A 21,283-nucleotide genomic window follows, 5' to 3' on the forward strand; every position below is an offset into this window, starting at 1 on the left:
CGGGAATGGTATTGAGTTCGGACCTGAGTCTAATTGGATTTACTATAAGGGAAACCATACCCAGACCTGATAAAAATTACATGAACCAGACCTGGACCATACCTGATAAAATAATATTTTTTATTATTTTTACATTAACAAATTGTGGGTCTTAATGGAAACTTGAGTTGGGCCCGGGTCTGGTATAAAATTTCACAAACTATACCCGAATCTATGTATTAATCGGATTTCGGGTTTAAACCTGAGTCTTATTATTTATCACGATACCTGGACCCTATAGAGTTTGGTCCAGGGGTAAACCAGACCCGTTGCCACCCTACTCAGAAGGCCCACGGGCACGGGCACGCCGCAGACAAGTGGGAAGTGGGGGCGAGGCCTACTCGTGGGGCCCAGCTGTGTTTCTGCCCGACGGGCCCCACCCCCACCCGGTTCACTATTCCAGCCCTCCCTCGAAGGGTCGGAAAAGTGCATCCCCTGCTGAGCTGGCGAGACGACCTCCAAGAATTCCGTCCACCAGTATTCTGCCACCTGGCACGATCAGCCGCCTTAATAAAAAGTTTCGGAAAAGAGCCTTTTTTTTTTCTGGGGCTTAAAATACGGTGATTAAAATGGGAAATATGGAGATAGTGGCTGAGGTACGCCGCGGATCCCTGAACAGACTGACTCACTCACTCTGGTTAAAGCGTGTGTTCATCATCCCTATAAAACTTCTTTTTCCTCTTCCTCCTTTTCTTTTTCTTTCTTTTTTTGTTTCCATTTTTTTGGCCTCTGATCTATGTGAGAGGGAGCTCGGTGATTCGGATAAGAGGAAGAGAGGTGCGGTTTTGGGAGTCGTCTTCTTCCTCTCTTCGTCGTCTCGGAGAGAAGAGGAGAACCATATGCGTTGCGTCGGAGATTGATCCAACATGCGGAGTGGCTTCTCGAGAGGTATGCCTTGCGTTCTAGTGTTTCCTAGAGTAACGCTGGTTCTGTGGCTAGTTCTCCTTTTCTTTTGGACTGATTCGGTCTCTTCTAGGTGTTGTGTTTCGTCTGCCGTTGGGTTTCCCGGTCGTTTTGGTGAGAAATTTCCGTTGTTTGGATCCGGGAGGCGGTACCGGCGCGGGTTCCTGAGTTTTGGCTTTGGTTTTCACGGTTTTGCAGGGGAAGTTAGGGAGTTGAGGTGCGGTTTGGAGGATTCGGTGGCTGGAGAGGTGTGTATGAAGGATGGAAGGTGGGGATCGGGATGATTCGACTTTGCAGATGATCTGAATCGCGGCTCTCCTGGCGAACCAGAGGTTTCGCTCCGAGGATCCGGCCATGGAGATGGACTCTTCTGGAGAAGATGTGTTAATACGAGTGAGTTTTTCTTTTTTCCTTTTCAAGCGCTCCTCTTTTTTCTTCTCCGAGTTTTACGCTTTGAGAAGGTTGTGACTTGTGAGATCTTTGACAGACAAGGAAGCCGTACACGATCACGAAACAGCGGGAGCGCTGGACGGTGGAAGAGCATAACCGGTTTCTCGAAGCACTGAAGCTGTATGGCCGGGCGTGGCAGCGGATTGAAGGTTTGGTTTGATTAACGTTTTTGTAATTCTTTTACTCTTCTTTTGTGATCGTGTGAGCTCGACTTCAATCGTGAAACTGTGGAGGGCCTGTCAGTGCATTTGTAACGGTGATCTGGATGACTTTGCTTTACTCTAGAGACCTGCTTACTTATTTATTTTCACTGTGTGCAGAGCATATCGGAACAAAAACGGCAGTGCAGATCAGAAGTCATGCCCAGAAGTTCTTCTCAAAGGTCTATCGGTACCTTCTAAGTTGCTGCTCATATCTGATTTTTGTAGATGTTGCCTAAATATATAGGTTCTGTTGAACATTAGGTACAATTCAATCTATTTCAATTAACATAGACATCATTCTCAAACTGAACAAATTTTGGTGTTGCATTTTGATTTCATTATTCGAGTAAGGGTCTGATTAGTTTACAATCATTGGAGCTTTATCTGATTGAAATCATTTCAAGTGTGTTTGAGCCTATGCTCATCAACAGTTGTATGGCATACACACACTTCCTTGTTTTGAAGAGAGTAAAGCTACACCACTAGAAACTTTAGTTTGTAAGGTGATAGATGTTTAACTGATAGTTTCATATGGAGGCCTGAATATTACTTGGAAAATTAAACAAAAGGAAAGAAGCAACATAATCTTTTCATGTGAAGTACAATCCTAGATGCTGATGACACCAGAAAATTTTACATAATCGAAAAAAAAACTAAAAGGCATGCAAGGTAAACAAAAAGTACGACTTGCTATTCTGTTCAGTTTTTTATGTCCAAGAATGGTGACTCTAATAAAATTGTCCCAATGGTACCCTGGTGTGGAAAAGCTCCAACAGTCTTTTCAGAAAAAGAAAGAAAAGGCTTTCAAAAAGGGAAACGGAAAATAAAAACGGACATTTCCATGAAAGTTCCTAGCTTAGATCTGCTGCTGTATAAGCTTTCACAACAGTCCAATAGACTTGTGGTAGACGGTTTGGGCAAGAAAGTTTGTCATTTTTTCTGTGCGATCTGGAATGAGAAAAAATACATCTTGATGTTTTGGGATGCTCTAGAGAGAGATTCCATTAGAATAACTTGGTCTTTAGTGAAATTTGTGCTATAAGAGATCTGATTTTGTTGCAGAAGAAAGAATGTCACAAGATCCCTTGGCAGAAAGCTAGTTATTTTGCAGACGCCATATAGATTTAGCTTTTGATATTTGGTGCATGCTGATAAGTGATCTCTCAGACTTTTTTCTATTAATCTCATTTCTAATCAGAGCAGTGTTTGTCACAATACAAGGAGGTTCTGCGCAGAATAAGGAGTGGCAGCTGCTTCCTAAGGAATGAAGGCTGGCCACCCACTCTGGCTGGTCAGACTTGATTTTCCCCACCTTTTGGGATGGGATTGTCCATGGAATTGGAGGGAAAGTGGCTCCTTTGTTTTCACATTGGTGATCTGTGGAGCTGCATAGGGTGCACTGTTTTAATGGGGATTGCATTGCTTTCACACCACACAAACACCCAATAGGATTTTGTTGTAATTCAAATCACATTTTGCTTCAATCTTAGAGACTATCAGTGGACATTGTAATGAAGTAAAAAGAGCACTCAAACCTCACACAAGAGGTACAAAACACACTCAAAATGTGTTCACTCACATAAGCCACTAAGGGTCAACAAAAACACACTTAAAAAATATATGTTATTGAGAGAGGAATGCACAAAGAATGCATTAGGAAAAGTATAACATTTAATGGGACAAGAGGTCCCTATTTATATACAAACAAGAGGGCCAAGAGGACCCATATAACTGTTGGGGAAAGCCCCAACAACTATATTGACCAAAAGACAAAAAGAAGGTCAGTTCTGTCCCTAAAGAGCAAAGCCTATTACATGTACAAAATTACCATTCTGCCCCTAATGGTCTGAGCATATTACATGTACATAATTACCTACAGGATAGACCCTATTACTGTGAAAATCTCTATAAAAAGAGATTTTGTGTATAAACACAATGCCGGAACCATGAAGTGTGCACAAAGGAGAACTCCCACAAGTGCACAAAGGCACGGATACACATGCACATGGGCATAAAAAATATAAACTTTAATAACTTGAGTCCCAAAAGGGGCTTTAAAAAGAATTGTTATTGCATATACACTCACTAAAAGAGTTGAGTTTACAAGGGCCACTAAGGCCTATTTATAATACAAAGAGAAGCCACATGGGGCAGCTCTATATGACTGTTGGAGCTGCACCCAACAGTCACATTTGTGACCGTTGGGGCAGCTCCAACAACTATATGGAGCTGTCCCTTTCACAACAGTAAAAAAAGAAAAAGGTGTAAAAGGCAAAAGTAAATAAAAAAGAAAAAGTAAAAAAGTTAGCCCATTAGGGTGGCTGACACCTATTGAGTAAAAGAACTGAAATACCCCTGATGGATATTTCAGTTTACAGTGGAGTATATTTACATGAGAAATACCCCATGTGACATCTCATCAAATGAGAAGAAAAGGACAAAAGATAAAAAAGGAGAAATACAAAAAGAAAATAAAAAGTAAATACAACATATTCTCAAATGAGAATATGCATAAAACATGTGAATTTACATAAATACCCTTATCAGGTAGATATATATTTACATATATACCTGGATAGCTACATATACATATATATATGTATATGTATCTTTCTATATATATATGTGAATATATATAAAAGAGACATAATATTTTAACAATTACATGGTAAAATTACCAAAATACCTATAGTTGGGTATTTCCTATTACAAGATAGAAAAAATATTATATATATACATAAACATATTTTAACACCCACCTCAAACTCACGGTGTGACAACCGAGAGTTTGCCAAGGAAAAAGTGGAATTTGGAGACGAAGGCGTTTTGGTGAAGAAGTCTACTTAGATGGTGCATATGACAATGTAATGGTCTTCTTCAAGAATTTTTCTCTAACATAGTGACAATACATTTCGATATGTTTGGTTCGCTCATGGAATGTATGATTGTCTACAATATAAACAACGATTTTGTTGTCACAGCATAATGTTGAAGGTTCCGTTAAGTAGACACCCAAGTCTTATAGCAATTGTCGCGGCCATGCTAGCTCTGAAGTCATAGTGGCTATGGCACGGTACTCAACTTCGGTAGATGATAGAGACACCTTTTGTTGTTTCTTGCACTTCCATGATATCAATGAGTCACCTATAAAAACACAAAATCCAATAGTTGAGCATTGATTATTTACATCTCCTCCCCAATCATAGTCAGAATATACAATAACTTATAATAGGAAAGAAAATAACAAAAAATAAATCTTGATTAATAGTATTTCTAATATATCTTAGAGCTCCAATCATTTGTCAGTATAGAGTTGGATCTTTTAAAAGTTCTCTATCGTCTTTTTTCATTTTTGCATTGATGACCTTTGGCGTATCAACTCTCTTTTTATCAGTAAGTCCTTTTCTTTCTATTATCTCGGCTGCATATTTAGTCTGTGATAAAAAGTACCCATGACGTGAATATGTAACTTCAATTCCAAGAAAATAACGAAAGAAACCAAGATCTGTCATATCAAAATTTGCCTTGAGGACATCTTTGATATGACTAACCCCTTGTTTATCACCTCTTGTAATAATCATGTCATCTACATAGAGAAGTAGAATGACTATACAAACAACGCAATGTCAGTATACCTAGTTGAACCATCACACTGCTAAAACGGTCATACCAATAATGCAGAAAATTCCCCTTTGCCTTCTTTGTGCAATGACGACATGCAAGACTGGATGAATATGTCTCTGGATGAATATGTCTCACACTGTCTCTATGCAATGACGACATTGTCGTGAGACTCATAGTGATGATTTGAGGGGATAATAGTTGATATGAAGATATGCAGAAAGGAGGTACAGTTGATCCCTCTTGGACATACTAGCATATCTCTTTTGATGATGAACAAAATATTCCAGCAACAAATCTATCTTCAGCAGATGCGTCCATCATCAATGACAAGCAATATAAACAGGTTTATTAAAGAAGAGCAAAAGACACAGTGGGCAATTCAGTTCAGCAGGTGATAGATCAGGGTGTAAATGTTGAAGTAGGTTGTGACACAGGACAACAAGAGACACAGGCTAAATCACATAGATCAGTTTGAGAGAAGCATTCTATTGACAGGTGGGTAAGTTATGGTGCTTTTAGTCTTAGTTATCAGCTATATTTTCATACAATGATGGAGATTCAAGAACCCAAACATTATTTGGAAGTGGCCAGAGATTATTGATTGGATTGAGACCATGAATGAAGAAATGTGTGCATTGCATACATGCAGAACATGAAAGATAGTTGGCAAACCTGTTGACAAAAATGTGGTTGGCAGCAAATGGGTATACAAGGTAAAACAAAAGGCAAATGGTAGTATAGAAAGGTTTAAAGTTCAACTTGTAGCAAAGCGGTATACACAGAAACACAAACTAGACTATAATGAAACGTTCAACCCTGTGATTAAAATGGGGACTATCTGATTGGTATTTTTTCTTGCCATGATGTATACTTGGAAAATGTATCGGATGAATGTAAAGAATGCTTTCCTTTATGGAGAGCTTAAAGAGGAGGTCTATATGGAACAACCTCTGGGTTTTGCAGAAGTAAATCCAGCAAATAAAGTGTCTTCTACAGAGATCATTATATGGATTGAAATAGGCTTCAAGAGCCTGGTTTCAAAGATTTTCAGATGAGATTCAAATATATGGTTCTCAAAGAAGTCAAGTAGATTACTCCCTTTTTACTTGCATTGGAAACCATGGAATTACCATTCTATTAATGTATGTAGATGACATTGTGATTACTAGTAGTTCTGACAAGCATGTGGCAGAATTGAAAGAATACCTGAAAGGAAGTTTTCAGATGAAGGATTTAAGGGATCTCAAATTTTTTCTAGGTGTGGAAATCAATCGAACTACTGACCAAATGTTCCTCTCCCAGTAATAGTATGCCATAAATCTACTTAAAAGGGTTGGAATGAAGGATTGTAAACTGATCTCTATTCTTGTGCCTGTTAATGAGAAATTGAGGATTGATGGACACCCCATTTAAGATGCAATGACTTATAGGAGTATAGTGGGAGCACTACAATACATGAGCTTCACTCGCCCAAATATTGCTTATGCAGTCAGTTAGGTGTCGCAATTTATGCGTGATCCCAAAGAAGGGCAAATGAAAGTTGTAAAGCGATTTCTTAGGTACATTAAGGATACCTTCGATGATGGCCTACATTATCTTCTAAATAGACAGGATCCTTTAATTAGTTTTGGATTCACGGGCACAGATTGGGCAGGAAACCCAGATATGAGGAGGTCTATCTCAGGATATTGTGTTTTCTTGAGAAATAGCCTAATATCCTGGAGTAGCAATAATTAACGAACTATGGCTATATCAAGTGCAGAAGCAGAGTATCATTTTACGGTATCTCTTGTTGCTGAAGTCACTTGAATTCATCATATTTTATCCACTTTGAATCAAAAGATTGGGTTTTTTGTTATATACTATGACAACCAAAGTGCTATTAGAATTTATTGTGGCAGGTATATCAACATTTTATTCGAGAAAAGATTGAGGATAGGGAGATTGAAGCGAAGTATGTTGACTCCAAAAATCAAGTGGCTGGCATCCTCATCAAGGGACTTACAAAGGTGAAATTCTGGTTCTTGAAGAGTAAGCTGTCTATGATCCAAGTTGCATGTGCAACTTGAAAGAGGCTCTAAGAAAATAGAGTAGCGTATAATGTATTTTGGATCGGGTCATGATGGATCTGATTCACTTTGTAAAGGATGTCTAGTTATGTAATATGTTTCTGTATTAAAGGTAGGTCAAAACTAAACCCTAATACTTTGTATTAATATTGATGAGAAACAAGAGGCTGATAAGAAAGAAAAATCGTGGACTGCTCTCTTATTCCAATATCTTCTTCTTCCTCTTTCTCTCAAAATATTCTAGTAGGTTTTAGAGGCAGGAGTTATGAAATTTCTCATACCCATACATCCGAGCAAGGTTATCCGTATCGTAACTTTGGGAAAAATTGATACGATACACACTCGTATCGCGATACAAGTGTGTATCGTATCCGTATTGGGTGTATTGTACGATACACCCTTATATTGTGTTGTATCATATAATATAGGGCGTATCATATGATACACCTTCAGCGTGCTTTAAAAAACCTAAAATTACTTTTTTACTTTTTTGGTTTTAAGTACCTCTTGAGGGCTGACTCCCTCATTTGTGTTGAGGCCATTAGAGGGAACCCTCACACTCTAGGAGCCGTGAGAGCGAATTGGGGGCCGATCTGTGCACAAAGGAGCGGGTTTTTGCGAATTTTTCAAGTAAGAGTGCATTTCTACCCTTTTTCCAATCAAGGAAGTGGGTTAAGATAAAAAATCCATATTCTATATATGTGTAAACTTGTTGTCGAATATTTGTATGCCTACATTTTTATTTTGTGGTTAATTGGTTATGTTTTATTTTAGATCTTTCGATGTCGTCTTCACGTTCATCTTATAGAGATGATCTTGCATGACATTACTACTGAAGCATGGATGATGTACCACGACTAGGGTCATCATTGAGATGTGTGTTTTGTGGTTATATTATTAGAGCTGGACTGCATAGATTTAAGCAACATATTGCAGGTGTTTCTTAAAATCTACATCCATATGATTATCCATCTGTTCCTGCCACTTTTCATGCTGATGTTATTGCTGAATTAGAAGAAATTCAAAGAAGAATTTTTTTTGCAAAAATGCAAAGGACTTCCAACCATTGTTCCAGATTTTGAAGATAATGATGATGACCCACTTGCCAAAAAAATGGTTGAAGGTAAGGAGATCTGCGCAACATTGAGGAATGATTGTCCTAATGTTTGGCAAATAGGTTCTAGAAGATAGTTTAGTTTTAGGATCTTTATAGTTTAGAACTTTAGAGTTGAAGATTGACATGTAAGACTCATGAACACTTAGTAGTTTAATTATGACTTATGACATTTTAGTATGACTTGGATATGAATTTAATATTATTAGTTAAGGCTTTAATTGTGTTTAAAATTTAAATTATATTGTTGCTTTTTATTTACATTATCAGTTGCATGGTTTGTTATTAATTTTAGTAGGAAGAGAAGAAAAAGAAGATGATGATTATGATTATTGAGGTTTTATATAATATTTTGTTTTTGTTTTTGTAATATGAACGTATGAGTCTTGTGGCATGTTCTTAAATGGAAGTCTTATGTATCTCATAGAGACATAAATGCTTCATATGTGATTTTATGGTTGTATTTTGTGTAATTCATCATTGTTTCATGTGTTATGATTTTTTTAGAATTTTTGCTATTTTTTATGATTTTTTTTTTTATTTTTGGGGGATTTTTGAAAATTTCTATTAAAAATTTACGATATGTTTATGATACAATACAATGTTACTTGGGGACAGACCGATACGGGTAATGATATGATACATACAACCTTGCATCCGAGTACACCAACTCAAGGGGTTTTTGGTTACATATATTCTAGAAGAAAAAAGATTTCATTTTCCAAAAATACAATCATTGCATATAAACTCTTTCATTGCAAATATTTTTGAAGAAAGGAAAATGAGTCAATTTAAATACACTTGGTTGTCATAATATTTTAAGCTATAGGTATAGTTACAAAAAGATTTGCTAGGAATACACAAAAAATCCATGTAGTATAGATCTCTTCTCCTATTGTCTTCCCCGATCAACTTCATTGACCGACAATTCTTCACCTAATAACCCATAGATGAAAAAGAGATACCACATCCATGGTCGAATATTTGGAAAATGAAAAGTGAATTCAATGTTTAGGAATGACTCTTTGGGACAAAAAAATTTAGAATTTTTAGAAACCTTTTATAAATTTCCAATGCCTTTAATTTCCAAATATGTTTTATCTCACTAAAAAAATATTGGCTGGTACAACTATTGGATAAAAGAGATTCATTGGAGGCATGGTTTGATTTCTTGCCGATACGACTCAGGACTCAGCCGAGTCATATCAGATCGGGACACTAGCAAGTCAAAAAAGTAGGTAAACTTGATATTGACAAAAAAACACTGGATTTCTTAAAAGAATTGAGTGACTCGGCCGAGTCACGAACCACAAGTGACTCGACCGATGTAGTACAAAAAAACCTACTCGAAACTGGCCAAAATGTTAAAAATGTAAATATATATCTATATATATATGTGTGTGTATTTGTATGTATATATATTTTTGTGTAACTAGATAGTAACTATTACGCCCACCAATCTCTTTTGTGATAATTAGAGTGCCATACAAATTGCTTTTAGCCCCATTCATCACAGTCGTACCAAACATATAGAGATTGATCAACACTTCATTCGGCAAAAGATTGAAGATAGAGAAGTCGAGCCAACTTATGTTCCCACGGCTGATTAAGTGGCAAATTTGTTTACTAAGGGACTTACCAACATCCACTTTTGGTTTTTTAAGAACAAGTTGTCCATGGTACAAAACCATACACAACTTGAGGGAGACTATTAAGACTGTATATCTACATACGGATCCAGATCTGGACCTGTATCCTTGTATCCTCACATGACAGATAATATCTGGAATATCGGGTCTGGATTGAAGAATCACAGACCCGATCCGATCAGTGTACTATATATATCAAGGAATAGGGCACAATTCTAATTGATTAAGAATCATGCTACTCGTTGCTACCTCCTCCCTTCTCTCCCTTCCAGCAGTGACATAGAAGAACCGAACATACAGGTGCGTGATTTCTCACACTATCATCATTCACGCAGATCTGCCAAATGAAACCAGTAGCAGATTAGAACCACTTTGCAGTTTCTTTCTACGTATTAGCCTGTTGCTAGTCAGTGTGACAACATGCTGATGCGGATGTGATCCCGGCTGGGTCGTTAGTCAACTAACCAACCAACACCTGAATCATTAATTCATCTAGTCATACAACTGATTGATTTCATTTCAAAAAGTGATTTACCATCTCCCTTAGGTAGCCCCTTTTTGTTTTATTATTTAGATTAGAAGTTTTATTTTGGTTTAGCATTTGAATTCCTTTAGAGTTAGTTATAATTAAGAGTCTTGCATGTGTTTAGAAATGATTTTACTTTTTGGCAAACTAACATGAACTAGCGTAAAGTCTAGTATTTTGCTTGTTTTGTTCGTTTTTATGTTGTAGGTGGGTTCACATGTGTTGAAGAAAGTGCGATAGCAAGGGTCATGCCTGTGCAACAATGAAAGCTAGACCGCGAAAGAAAAGAGCCCTGCTGAGTTTTTTCTTCATTTTTATTTTTTTAGGGCCACTGGCCATTTTAATTCATTTGGGGTTGTAATAACTTTTAATTTTTGCTCGAACTCTTGTAATAGGGTAGAACGATTTATTTTTTTAAGGCAATAAAGTTTATTATTGTGTGAAGTACGAAAGTTTTAAACACATTCCCTGTGTTCGTCCCAGACTTTACCGCTAGTGTGAACTGGTAAATTAAAAATTGATGTACGGTTTACACAAACGTTTTTTACTGAAAAATCTTTTTTAAAATACTTCCAAGAAAAGCTGCATCATACGCTTTCAAATGACCTTATTTATGTCAGACCTGCATCCTTGAGTTCTCAAGTCTCCATTAAAGTTATTGCCTACTCCGATGCTGACTGGGCCCATGATCCCTCTACACGATGTTTTGTGATTGGTTATGAAGTTTTTCTGGGAACTCATTTAATGTCTTTGGCTACTCGAAAGCATAAAATGGTAGCTTGTTCGAGCACAGAGGCGGAATATCGTGCTATGGCAGCAATACTGCAGAGGTTGCGTGGATTAAGCATATTCTTTTAAGTCTCCACCAACACATCTCTAGCTCACTACTATATTGTGATAATCAAAGTGCATTGGCCATTTCTACCAATCCAATTCAACATGGTAAGATGAAACATGTAGAAATCGATCAACACTTTGTCAGAGAAGAGAAAAGGTGGAAGCAAAAAAATTTCAGCCGGTATTCATTCGAGGAGAAGATCAAGTTGCCGACCTTTTTACTAAAGCTCTTACTGTGCAGCAACATTGGTACTTGAAATCCAAACTGTCCATGATTCATCACCATGTTTAGTTGAGGGGGCATGTTAAGAATATTCATTGTTTGTATATGGATCTGGATTTGGATCCAAATCCATAATGTAACACGTTACACACATAAATATAGGAAAAGCTGTCAGATCTATTGAGACGTCTTCCTTTCTAATCCACAAGTCTTCTCTCTTTTGCTTTCTTTGTTTTCTTTCTTTCTTGTCAGGAAGAGATCTCCGGAGGATTTTCACAATATCCAGGCATAAATTGAGCTGATGATCATTCTACTAGGTCAGTTACAGGTTTTGTATATTTGGGCTCACATCAATATCATGTGCAAACAGAAATCAGTGAACTATAGTATTCTTTAACATAATAGCTGAATATGGCTGCAGTTACAACTAAAGTACTATTGCTACAGCATCTTCTAGTCATATTATATCAAAAGGTTGAAAGATTTTTACCCATTTATGTTAATAGGAGTGCCCTGGCTCGACCAATCCTGTATAGTATTGTAAAATGAAGCATTTTATACAATTCGTTTATGCGCACATTGAGAGTAGAAAAGTGCAACTAGCATTTGTAAATGAAGTAGACCAAGTAGCTGATTTGTCTATTAAAGTTATAATTATGGCTCAACATTGGTTTTTGAAAGGCAAAGGTCCACAGTTGTCAAAACCCCATATCCAGTTTGAGCGGGTGTGTTAGGAATGAGTTGATTTCAAGGACATTAATCATCTTTTGTTGTATGTGAGCTGTATGTTATGCTTCAAGGGTGGTGGTGTCATACACAATATAATATTGAGGATACATATAAGGGCTGATACCAAGAGAGTTGTTAGGCATCTCCTTTACTGCTTCAATACCTCTTCTTTTCTTCTTTCTTCTTGGATTCTGATTGTGCAGGACATGAATGGCAAGGCTTTTGACAATTCTATGATGTTTGCCATTCTTATTTTGTATTTACATTTAAGGCAATGAACAGGTTCAAGGTTAGCTGTTGCCATTGATTTATCCTTCTTTTTACTCAGAAACATAATTAATTTTTTTGGCCTTTTTTTTGTCAATTGGCTTTTATCCCTATTTAATACTTTCATTGCCACTTATTGGTGCTATATATGGTATAACTGGGGATAAGATTCACAAAAGGATTCAACCCATGCTACAGAACCTAGATCCTTCTATTTTGATACTTGATATTCATAATTTGTTCCTACATATAGGGAATCAGAAAATTTTTGTATTGCAAAATTAACTATGATCTGATCTAATGCATTTGTCAAGGACAACAGCTCTTAAATGGATGTCATTAAACATGTTATAAGGTGTTCCATGTACATGGGGAAACTGTACACTGAACTCTTTCATAACTTATATTTAACGCTATTCATTTTGGATGCTGTTATTCTAGTAATATGTGTGGCATGATACGCATTGCTGTGTAAGTTTGCGGCCCTGAATTCACTCATTTAAATTATAAGAGACAAGAGACATATGTTAGACATTAACAAAGCATTCTCTTTTCTGTAGGCAATCCAACAGGTTGCTGATCATGGTTAATCTTCAACACCGTGCTTTTTCTATATCCATTATTTATACTGGTGTTACATGTAAAACCTTTTGTGATCTTCATTGAAATTAGATGTGCTTACTGAAGTGTGTGTATCTTTAGTTGGAAAGAGAGGCCACAGTCAAAGGGCTATCAATAGGAGAAGCTCGTGAAATAAAAATTCCTCCACCTCGCCCTAAGAAGAAACCAAGCAATCCATATCCTCGAAAGATGGGGGTTTCTGCACTAACTGCCAAGGATTGTCCAGTTTCTTATGCATGCTCCAGTAAACCCGCTGTACTGCATGTCAATTCTCCTGCAAAGGTATCAGATCTTTCTCTGAAATTTGTAATGTTGATTGAGATCTGTACTGTTGTTTTCAGAATTGTTATTATCAGTGGTTGGTGTTTTCCATGCCAATTGGCCATTAAGGAGTAACAAACCATTGTTCTCTGTTAGCTGGCTCAACATCTTATAACTCCTGTGTTTTCAAGAGAGGTTTTTGTAACGACCCAATTTATAACATATGATCTAAGGTCTGAAATTCTAAAATTATATTTATGTCAGTCATTGAATTAAATAAGTTTCACAATATAGGAAAGATGTTAAGATATTGTATCTTTCTTGTATATATATATATATAGTGTAATGAAAACACAAGTGTACAAGAACAATACCACTAAGGGCTAAAATGTGTGCACACACACAAAAGCCTCTAATGGGCAAAATACAATAAGCCACAAAGGGCTAATACATCACACTCACAAAAGGAACAAGATAACACAATAAAAATAAATATAAATTTTATTCAAAATGCTTAAGAAAAGCATTAACAAGTGAGGGGTTGAAACCCTCTTTAAATAGGCCACAAGGCAGATTAATAGAGTTGTTGGGGAGCCCCAACAACTCTATTGGCTGTTTACAAAAATGTTGTTTCACATTAGTGAAAGGGACACCAACAAAAAAATAAAATAAGATTAGCTTCACCTATAAAAATTTCTACCAATCATCACCGTCTTTACCGAAGCTCATCCTAAGCGCCATTGATCTGATTATCTTAGTGTTGTCCTATCATAAATGAAAAAGTCCCATAATCCATTGACAGAGTATGGAGCCAACATCGGTCGCGCGAATCGATTAATAAAGCATGGCCATAGGGGATAAACTCCGAACTCTGCTAAGTGGTAACACAATGTATAAAGTCTGACATTTGCTCGGTGCACCGGGAGCATAAGGCCTTGCTCTGTAACTACTGGTGCCCAAGGGGTCTGTCCTCACCTGTCTCTCTGCAGGGGAATAAGAGGATGCCTTATCCTTTTAGATGTACAATCAAACCTCTTTCTCTATGCCATAGACAAGGAGGAGAGGTGAAAGAGTGCGAGCACTAGTTGGATTGATTCACATCGCATTGCCGCCGATGGATGTCGAATCTCCATACCATTTCCTTATCTTCCACTTTGGCCAATACGAGTTCACCTGGTACTGAGGGCCTAAACTCGATGGCTAAGCCTTCTCGTGTCATGTTAGCTTCAGGTTTTAGCAGAACTCACACTCCCCCAGATGCCTTGCTCCCTTTTTCCCCTAGCGCTCGATGGTTGGAGGGGCGATCGAGGGGCTAAAAACTAATTAATACCAAGTTTTGTGTGCCCTTTTCTCTAATAATAAGGCTCGACCGTTTTGTATTGTCTGACATGACCACCCCGCAGGACCCCCCCTGCCTGGATCGTATAGATAGATCAGCAGCCATAGCGGCCATTCCATTCTTTGAATTTGTTGCCTAATTTATCTAGTTGTTGTTCCCAACAATTCTCGCCCTACTTTGTACTGCCTTCTTCATGGAAGTCATTCATCTTGATGTTCTCACTTGTACCCATTTGGTAACCCTCAAAGTTGGAGTAAGATCTCTCATCTAATAACCTTAAACAAGAAAGAGTTGTTCTCAATGTGAGATCGGGTGAAAGGATTTCTTTTTCTTTCAGAACCTTGACAGGAAGGATGGTAGGGTCGCAGGGGAGGAAGGAAACCAAAGTTGTATAACTTTAACAACTTTGTCACCTCCCTTGTGATGCAAGCAAGCCCATCTCGTAGGCTGAATCAAGCTGAAGTGAGGCATCCAAGTGCAAGCCGAGAATAATTGTTCTCTATCTGATATTTGTTCTCACTTAAAAAAGGCTTTGCTTTTTTCCTTTAATTTTTGCTCCCCAGGGGCTTTGCTCATTGCAAGAAGGGGGCTTTGCTCATTGCAAGAAGAAAGACTGTTTCAAAAATTAAAAAAGTAAATAAATATTACAATGCTGCCCCTGATGGGCAGCTCCTATTACATAGGGAGAAAATGCCCTTGCTGGGCATTACCATTTTACAATCATAGGAATATAATATATATACATATCTAACACCCCCCTCAAACTAAAGGCGAAATCACTGAGAGTTTGCCAAGAAGGAAAGAGAAGTGAAGTGATGACAGAGCTTTGATAAAGAAGTCTGCAAGCTAATATTGTGATGTAACATAAGGAAGCTCAATAGTGCCTTTTAGAAATTCTTCTATAACATAATGACAGTCCATCTCAATATGCTTTATGTGTTTGTGAAAAGTGTGGTTGCTAGCAATATAGATTACATTTTTGTTGTTGCAACACATTTTCGAAGGAGTGAAGATGATAACTCTCATATCCTTAATCAGACTCCTCAACCAAATAAGTTCAGTAGCAGTAGTTGTCATTGTCTTGTACTTAGCTTCAATGGAAGACAACGGTACATTTTGTTGTTTCTTATATCTCCATGATAAAAGTGAATTCCTAAGAAATATACAGTATCCTATAGTAAAAATGCGATTATTGGGGTTACCATCCCAATTAGAGTTTGTATAAGCAATTAAGTTAAGAGATGAAAAAGAGGATAAGCTGTCCCCTTTAGATATATGACAATTCACGTAACGACAACCATGTGAATAGTAGTAGGTGCATGCTGAAATTGACTTGCACTATGAACAACATGTTCTATATCCGGCCTGGTGATAGATAAGTAGGTGAGAGACCCAATCAAAGTTACCGGAAGCTTCCTAAATAAGTGGGAAGCCCGCTTTTTGGAAACTCGCTTCAGAAGCGCAATACTCCTTGCTTTCGAAACTTGATGGGAACCTCGATTCTTCCACACATCTCCTATGCTTTTCACACACTTCATCTATTCTTCTTATATAATTTCTCACTCTACTTTTCATGTTTTTTATGTGTTTCCTATCATGCTTCTCACTCACCTCCATGTGCTTTCTTAAATTAGCAGTCATCATTTTTAGATTTTGTTAAAAAAATATTTTTTACATTAAAAAAATGTGCAATTTAAGAATAGTCACTTTTATTTTAATTCTTATTTGTGTTTTATTTCTATTTCCATTCAATTCTTATATTGCTTTTTTTATTTCTCACTTCTTGTTTCCTATACATTTTAAAATGCATCGCTTCTTGCTTTTGCTTCCCGTATCATTTCCCGCTTTCGCTTCTTAGTTTGTCAACCTTGGACCCAATCAACTGATGAAAGGGAGTGGGATCATCAAAAGGAGTTCCATTATTAGCCCTTATCTTCTGGGTATTCACTTCTTTTTCGTCAGTTAGACTAGATTTAACAATAATATTTGATGCAAGCTTTATTTAAGAAAGTATATATCCCCATGGGGAATACACAACTTCAATACCTAAAAAATATCTCAAAAAACAAAGGCAAGGCATATCAATTTTTTTTTAAGAATATTTTTAATTTCTTCAATTCATTTTTTATCACTCCTAATGATAATCATATCAACATATAATAACAAAATAATTATATTGTTTCCTGTATTTCTTATAAAAAGAGCAGTACTATCAATAACAACTCTACTAAATCGGTAATACCAAGATTTTGAGGCATGTTTAAGACAATATAGTCTTTCTGAGTTCAAGCACTTTACCCTTTTTAATATCAAGCCGAGGAGGAGGATCCATATAAACTTCTTCACAAAGGTCACCATTAAGAAACACATTTTTAACATCTAACTAATAAACATGCCATTGTTTGATAGATGCTAAGGCAATCAAAGTCCTAACACTAGTCATGGCAAAGGTTTCTTCATAATCAATGTCATACTCCTACGAGTATCCTTTGGCAACTAGCTTAGCTTTATATTGATGCCGATTGGGGAGGTAATCCCAATAATAGAGTCTCAACTATGGATCTTTGTGTGTTTTTAGGAGACTCTCTTATATCTTAGAGGTGCAAGAAGCAGCAAAAAGTCTTGTCATCCACTGATATCGAGCCATGATAACAACAATGATGGAGATCATCTGGTTGAAGATTCTTTTCAAAGATATGGGCTTAATTCTAGTAATTCAAAGATGTGTTGTGACTTATGTCACATGGGTCCGGGTGCGGGTGCGACACGGGTGCAGCGCAATTCCAAAAAATTTGGACACGGGGACTCGACTATATATATATATTAAAAAATATATATATTTTAAATATATATAATTATATATATAACAATAAATTAACACATAAAGATTGTAAATTTTAAAGCAAAAATAAAAAAACAATTCTTAACAACACAAACTTACCAAAATATAACACATAAAGAAGCTTGTGAGTGTGATAAACAACAAAACTTATCATAAATCTGCCTCATCGTCTGAATTATAAGGAAGAACAGGATCGAGGTAGTCAATGTTGAGAGTATGCAAATTATGTTCTCCCTCTAAGTCAAAATATTCTGGATTTACATTCCAATTCTTGGATGGTCCACAACTGCATCAAAAAACGACTATATTAGTATCTAACTTAAAACTTTGAATACAAAGAAAAAAAGTACCTATACTCTTCTTTGGTGCGGCGAGAAATTAATCGTAGATTTGAGTGAACATAAACCAAATCCTCTGTTTTTTTACTAGTGACTTTGTTTCTTTTAATGTTGTGAATTTGAGCATATGTACTCCAATTTCTTTCACAACAAGATGATATAGCAGGTTGGGATAACAATTTCATTGCAAGACATTGCAAATTTGGTGTCTCTGATCCATATGTTGCCCACCAATTAAGGGAATCTTCCTCGTCCCTTGCCACGAGTGCTGCTAAAGAATCAAATCTCCCAGTAGAAAACTTGCCAACTTCACTATTTACAACCTTAAACATGTGAGGATCATTAAAAAGTCTTCCCAAACATATCATTCTATTTCTTGATATCTCTGGATCTTTATTTGGAGAAACACGACCAACACCTGCTGTCAACCATTTTTTTTTCATAGTATTTTGGATTGAGCGATAGTGCCATGCAATGCAAAGGTCTATTGCTTTTATCTCATCTTTTCACTAAAACTGAATGTACATGATTGTAAAATTTTGAATCATCAAGTGCAATATCTTTCTTCTCATGTTTAAAAATGATACTTTGAACTTTTTCAATCATATTGTCCCATATTTCATAAATTCTATTAAGCATGGGTACATCTCTGTCAACTTCTCTCAACATTTCCCAAATAGGCTTTGTAAATTCAACAAAATATGTAATTTTATCCCACAAAAAATCATCACAGATGCATTTTTTGATAACTTGAGCATTGACATCATCTTCAGTACGATAAAAATCCCAATCTTGATCGGCCACCATCATCGTCAATGCATTCTTGAGTTGCTTAATTCTTTTCATCATAACAATGAGAGAAGCAAAACGAGTTTCAACAACTTTCAGTAACTTGAGATCAGAATGCCTATTAAATATAGAAAGAACATGATGATGGTTTACAACAAAATTTCTAATATTTCGAATATCATGCTCTATTTCCTCAATCCATAAACACATTTCATGTGCATATGTATCATCTTTTGATGGATTGCATATACTCTTAAGTGCCAAATTTAAACTGTGTGCTGCACAAGGAGTCCAAAAAATATGTGAATATGTATCTTCACTTGCCAAGTTCATTCCTGCATGATTGCAAACTGGAGCATTGTCAGTAATGATTTGCACCACACTTTCTTCACCCACTTCTTTTATCACTTCGACAAATAATCTCTTTAAATATTCAACATCTTTATACTCTCCAGATGCATCAACAATGTTAAAAAAGATTGACCCATTAAGTGAGTAAGCAATGAAGTTTATCAGTGGTCGCCTTTGTATATCAGTCCACCCATCAGAAACAATTGATACTCCATGTCGTTTCCATGCAAATTTTTGGGTCTCTAACAAGTCTTCAATTCTATTTTTTTCCTCTGCAAGAATGATTGTTCTTAGTTTTTCTGAACTAGGAGGCACATAACCACTCAAATTACAATTAGCCAAAGATGTAATCATATCTTTCCAGTATGGACTTCTAGCTACATTAAAATGAATTGAGCTTGAGTAAAAGAATCGACCAATCTTTTTATCAATTTCTGCTCTTGCCATATTTTTGAATGACGCTTGTATTGTTTTATTGCTTTATATTTTTCTTTTCTTTAAATGTTTTTCTTGTATATCACTAGCAATAGGAAAAGACAAATTAATCAAATCGCTTCTCATCTCTGCAATTTTCTTCTTTCAACTTTCTCTTGTTTTTTTTTAATTGCTTTAACATGTCTTTGTCAACCCCAGAACATGCTCTAATTCCTTGACCACGAATATGCAAAAGATGTGCTTTCACACACGTATAAGAACCTGTGAAAACAGTCTTACATAAATTATAATGAAACTGCACATTCCCACCATCACCACTACTAGCTTTTACCCCTTTTGTCATAAGCCTCCAAAGTGGTTGAGAAACTTCTAATTCAGGGTTAGAACTTGAACCAAATGTATTGACACTACCACTAGAACTCGCCATTATACCTAAAAAGTGAAAACTTAAAAGAAAATAAGTAAATAAAATAAAGTTAATAAACACTTCAAAATAATAGTAATAGGAGCTCCAGGTTCGTTCCCTCTGTGCAAATCAGGTTCAAACCAGGTCCTCCTCTGCAAACCAGGTTCGAGATAGGGGGCCTACCCCCTATCTGATGCAAAAAGGAGGGGCAGGGCAAGCCCCTGCTAAACCTTATCAGTGGTAGGGGCTTCACCCTTGCCAAAAAGCTAAAGGCAACAGGGGAAACGAGGAGGGGCCGAGCCCCTCCTCATTTCCCTTTTGTTCGACAGGGGTAAGGAGTCCCCCCCCTCCTTCCCCCACTCCTTCTTACCCCTGCCGAACAAAATGTCCGGCTGGGCAAGGCTCGACCTGTCAGCCGAGCCCCCTCCTTCCCCCACTCCTACTTCTTACCCCTACGATAAAAGGGAAATGCCTCCTCTGCGAATCAGATGCATAAGGAGGGACCGAGCCCCTCTTCTGTGAGCAGAGGGTGCAAGGAGGGGGGAGGGGCCTGCCTGACATAAGCGAAACGAGGAGGGGTCAAGCCCCTCCTTTGTGAATAGGAGGCACAGAGAGGGGTTGAGCCCCTCTTCTGCGAGCAGAGGGTGCAAGGAGGGAGGCTGCGAGTAGAGGGTGCAGGAGGGTCGACATACCTGTTGAGTGTTGACGGAGGGGGAGACTGTGGCTGGCACCTGTGCGTACCGTCGCCGGAGTCTGGATCGCCGACGTGGGTGTAGGAGAAAGCTGCAGGGGCTGAGGGGGAGAGGCAAAATCGAGAGGGTAAGCCCCTCCCCCTGTCGATAAACCCCTTTTAGGGTTCGACTGCAGATGAAAATTGGATCTGGGTCGGGTCCAGACCCGACCCGACCCGGATCCAAAATGTATTTTAAAAATCAAAACGGACATTTTTTGGACTCGGTCAAAGTTGACAGAGTCCAAAATGTAGACAAACTCGGTCTCGACTCGTTGACTGAGTCCAACTCGGCGTTGACCGAGTATAGGCCGAGTCCGAAGCCGCACCCGTGTCCGCACCTGTGTCGGGGCGTGTCGACTCGGGTGCGACACTTCCTTAGCCGAGTCCGTGTGACTTAGGTTGTGACAATAAGAGTGCTATCTATATTGCAAGCAACCACACATTCTACGAGTGCACTAAACATATAAAGATGGATTGTCACTATGTCCGAGAAGAATTTTGCAAGGGACTATTGAATTACCTTATGTAACTTTGG

The 21,283-nt window shown here is 37.5% G+C and overlaps 1 protein-coding gene across 5 annotated transcripts in view; it reads left to right on the plus strand.

Moving 5' to 3' along the window:
- Positions 1 to 618: 618 nt before the first annotated feature.
- The window catches only part of LOC149829601 (protein LATE ELONGATED HYPOCOTYL-like), a 50,009-nt gene continuing 29,344 nt past the window's right edge, over positions 619 to 21,283 (plus strand). Inside the window, exons 1-7 of one of the 5 annotated variants that reach the window (XM_090016037.1) lie at positions 619 to 927; positions 1,016 to 1,056; positions 1,141 to 1,335; positions 1,430 to 1,541; positions 1,713 to 1,782; positions 13,194 to 13,218; positions 13,336 to 13,536. In XM_090016037.1, the coding sequence (XP_089872163.1) occupies positions 1,297 to 1,335; positions 1,430 to 1,541; positions 1,713 to 1,782; positions 13,194 to 13,218; positions 13,336 to 13,536 (447 nt within the window). In that variant the 5' untranslated portion in view covers positions 619 to 927; positions 1,016 to 1,056; positions 1,141 to 1,296. The remainder of the gene's footprint in view (positions 928 to 1,015; positions 1,057 to 1,140; positions 1,336 to 1,429; positions 1,542 to 1,712; positions 1,783 to 13,193; positions 13,219 to 13,335; positions 13,537 to 21,283) is intronic. The other 4 variants (XM_090016040.1, XM_090016039.1, XM_090016038.1 and 1 more) reach the window with 4 other exon arrangements.

The sequence above is a fragment of the Nuphar pumila genome, chromosome 8 (assembly GCF_984573655.1).
Source record: "Nuphar pumila chromosome 8, dmNupPumi1.hap1.1, whole genome shotgun sequence".
Taxonomy (NCBI): domain Eukaryota; kingdom Viridiplantae; phylum Streptophyta; class Magnoliopsida; order Nymphaeales; family Nymphaeaceae; genus Nuphar; species Nuphar pumila.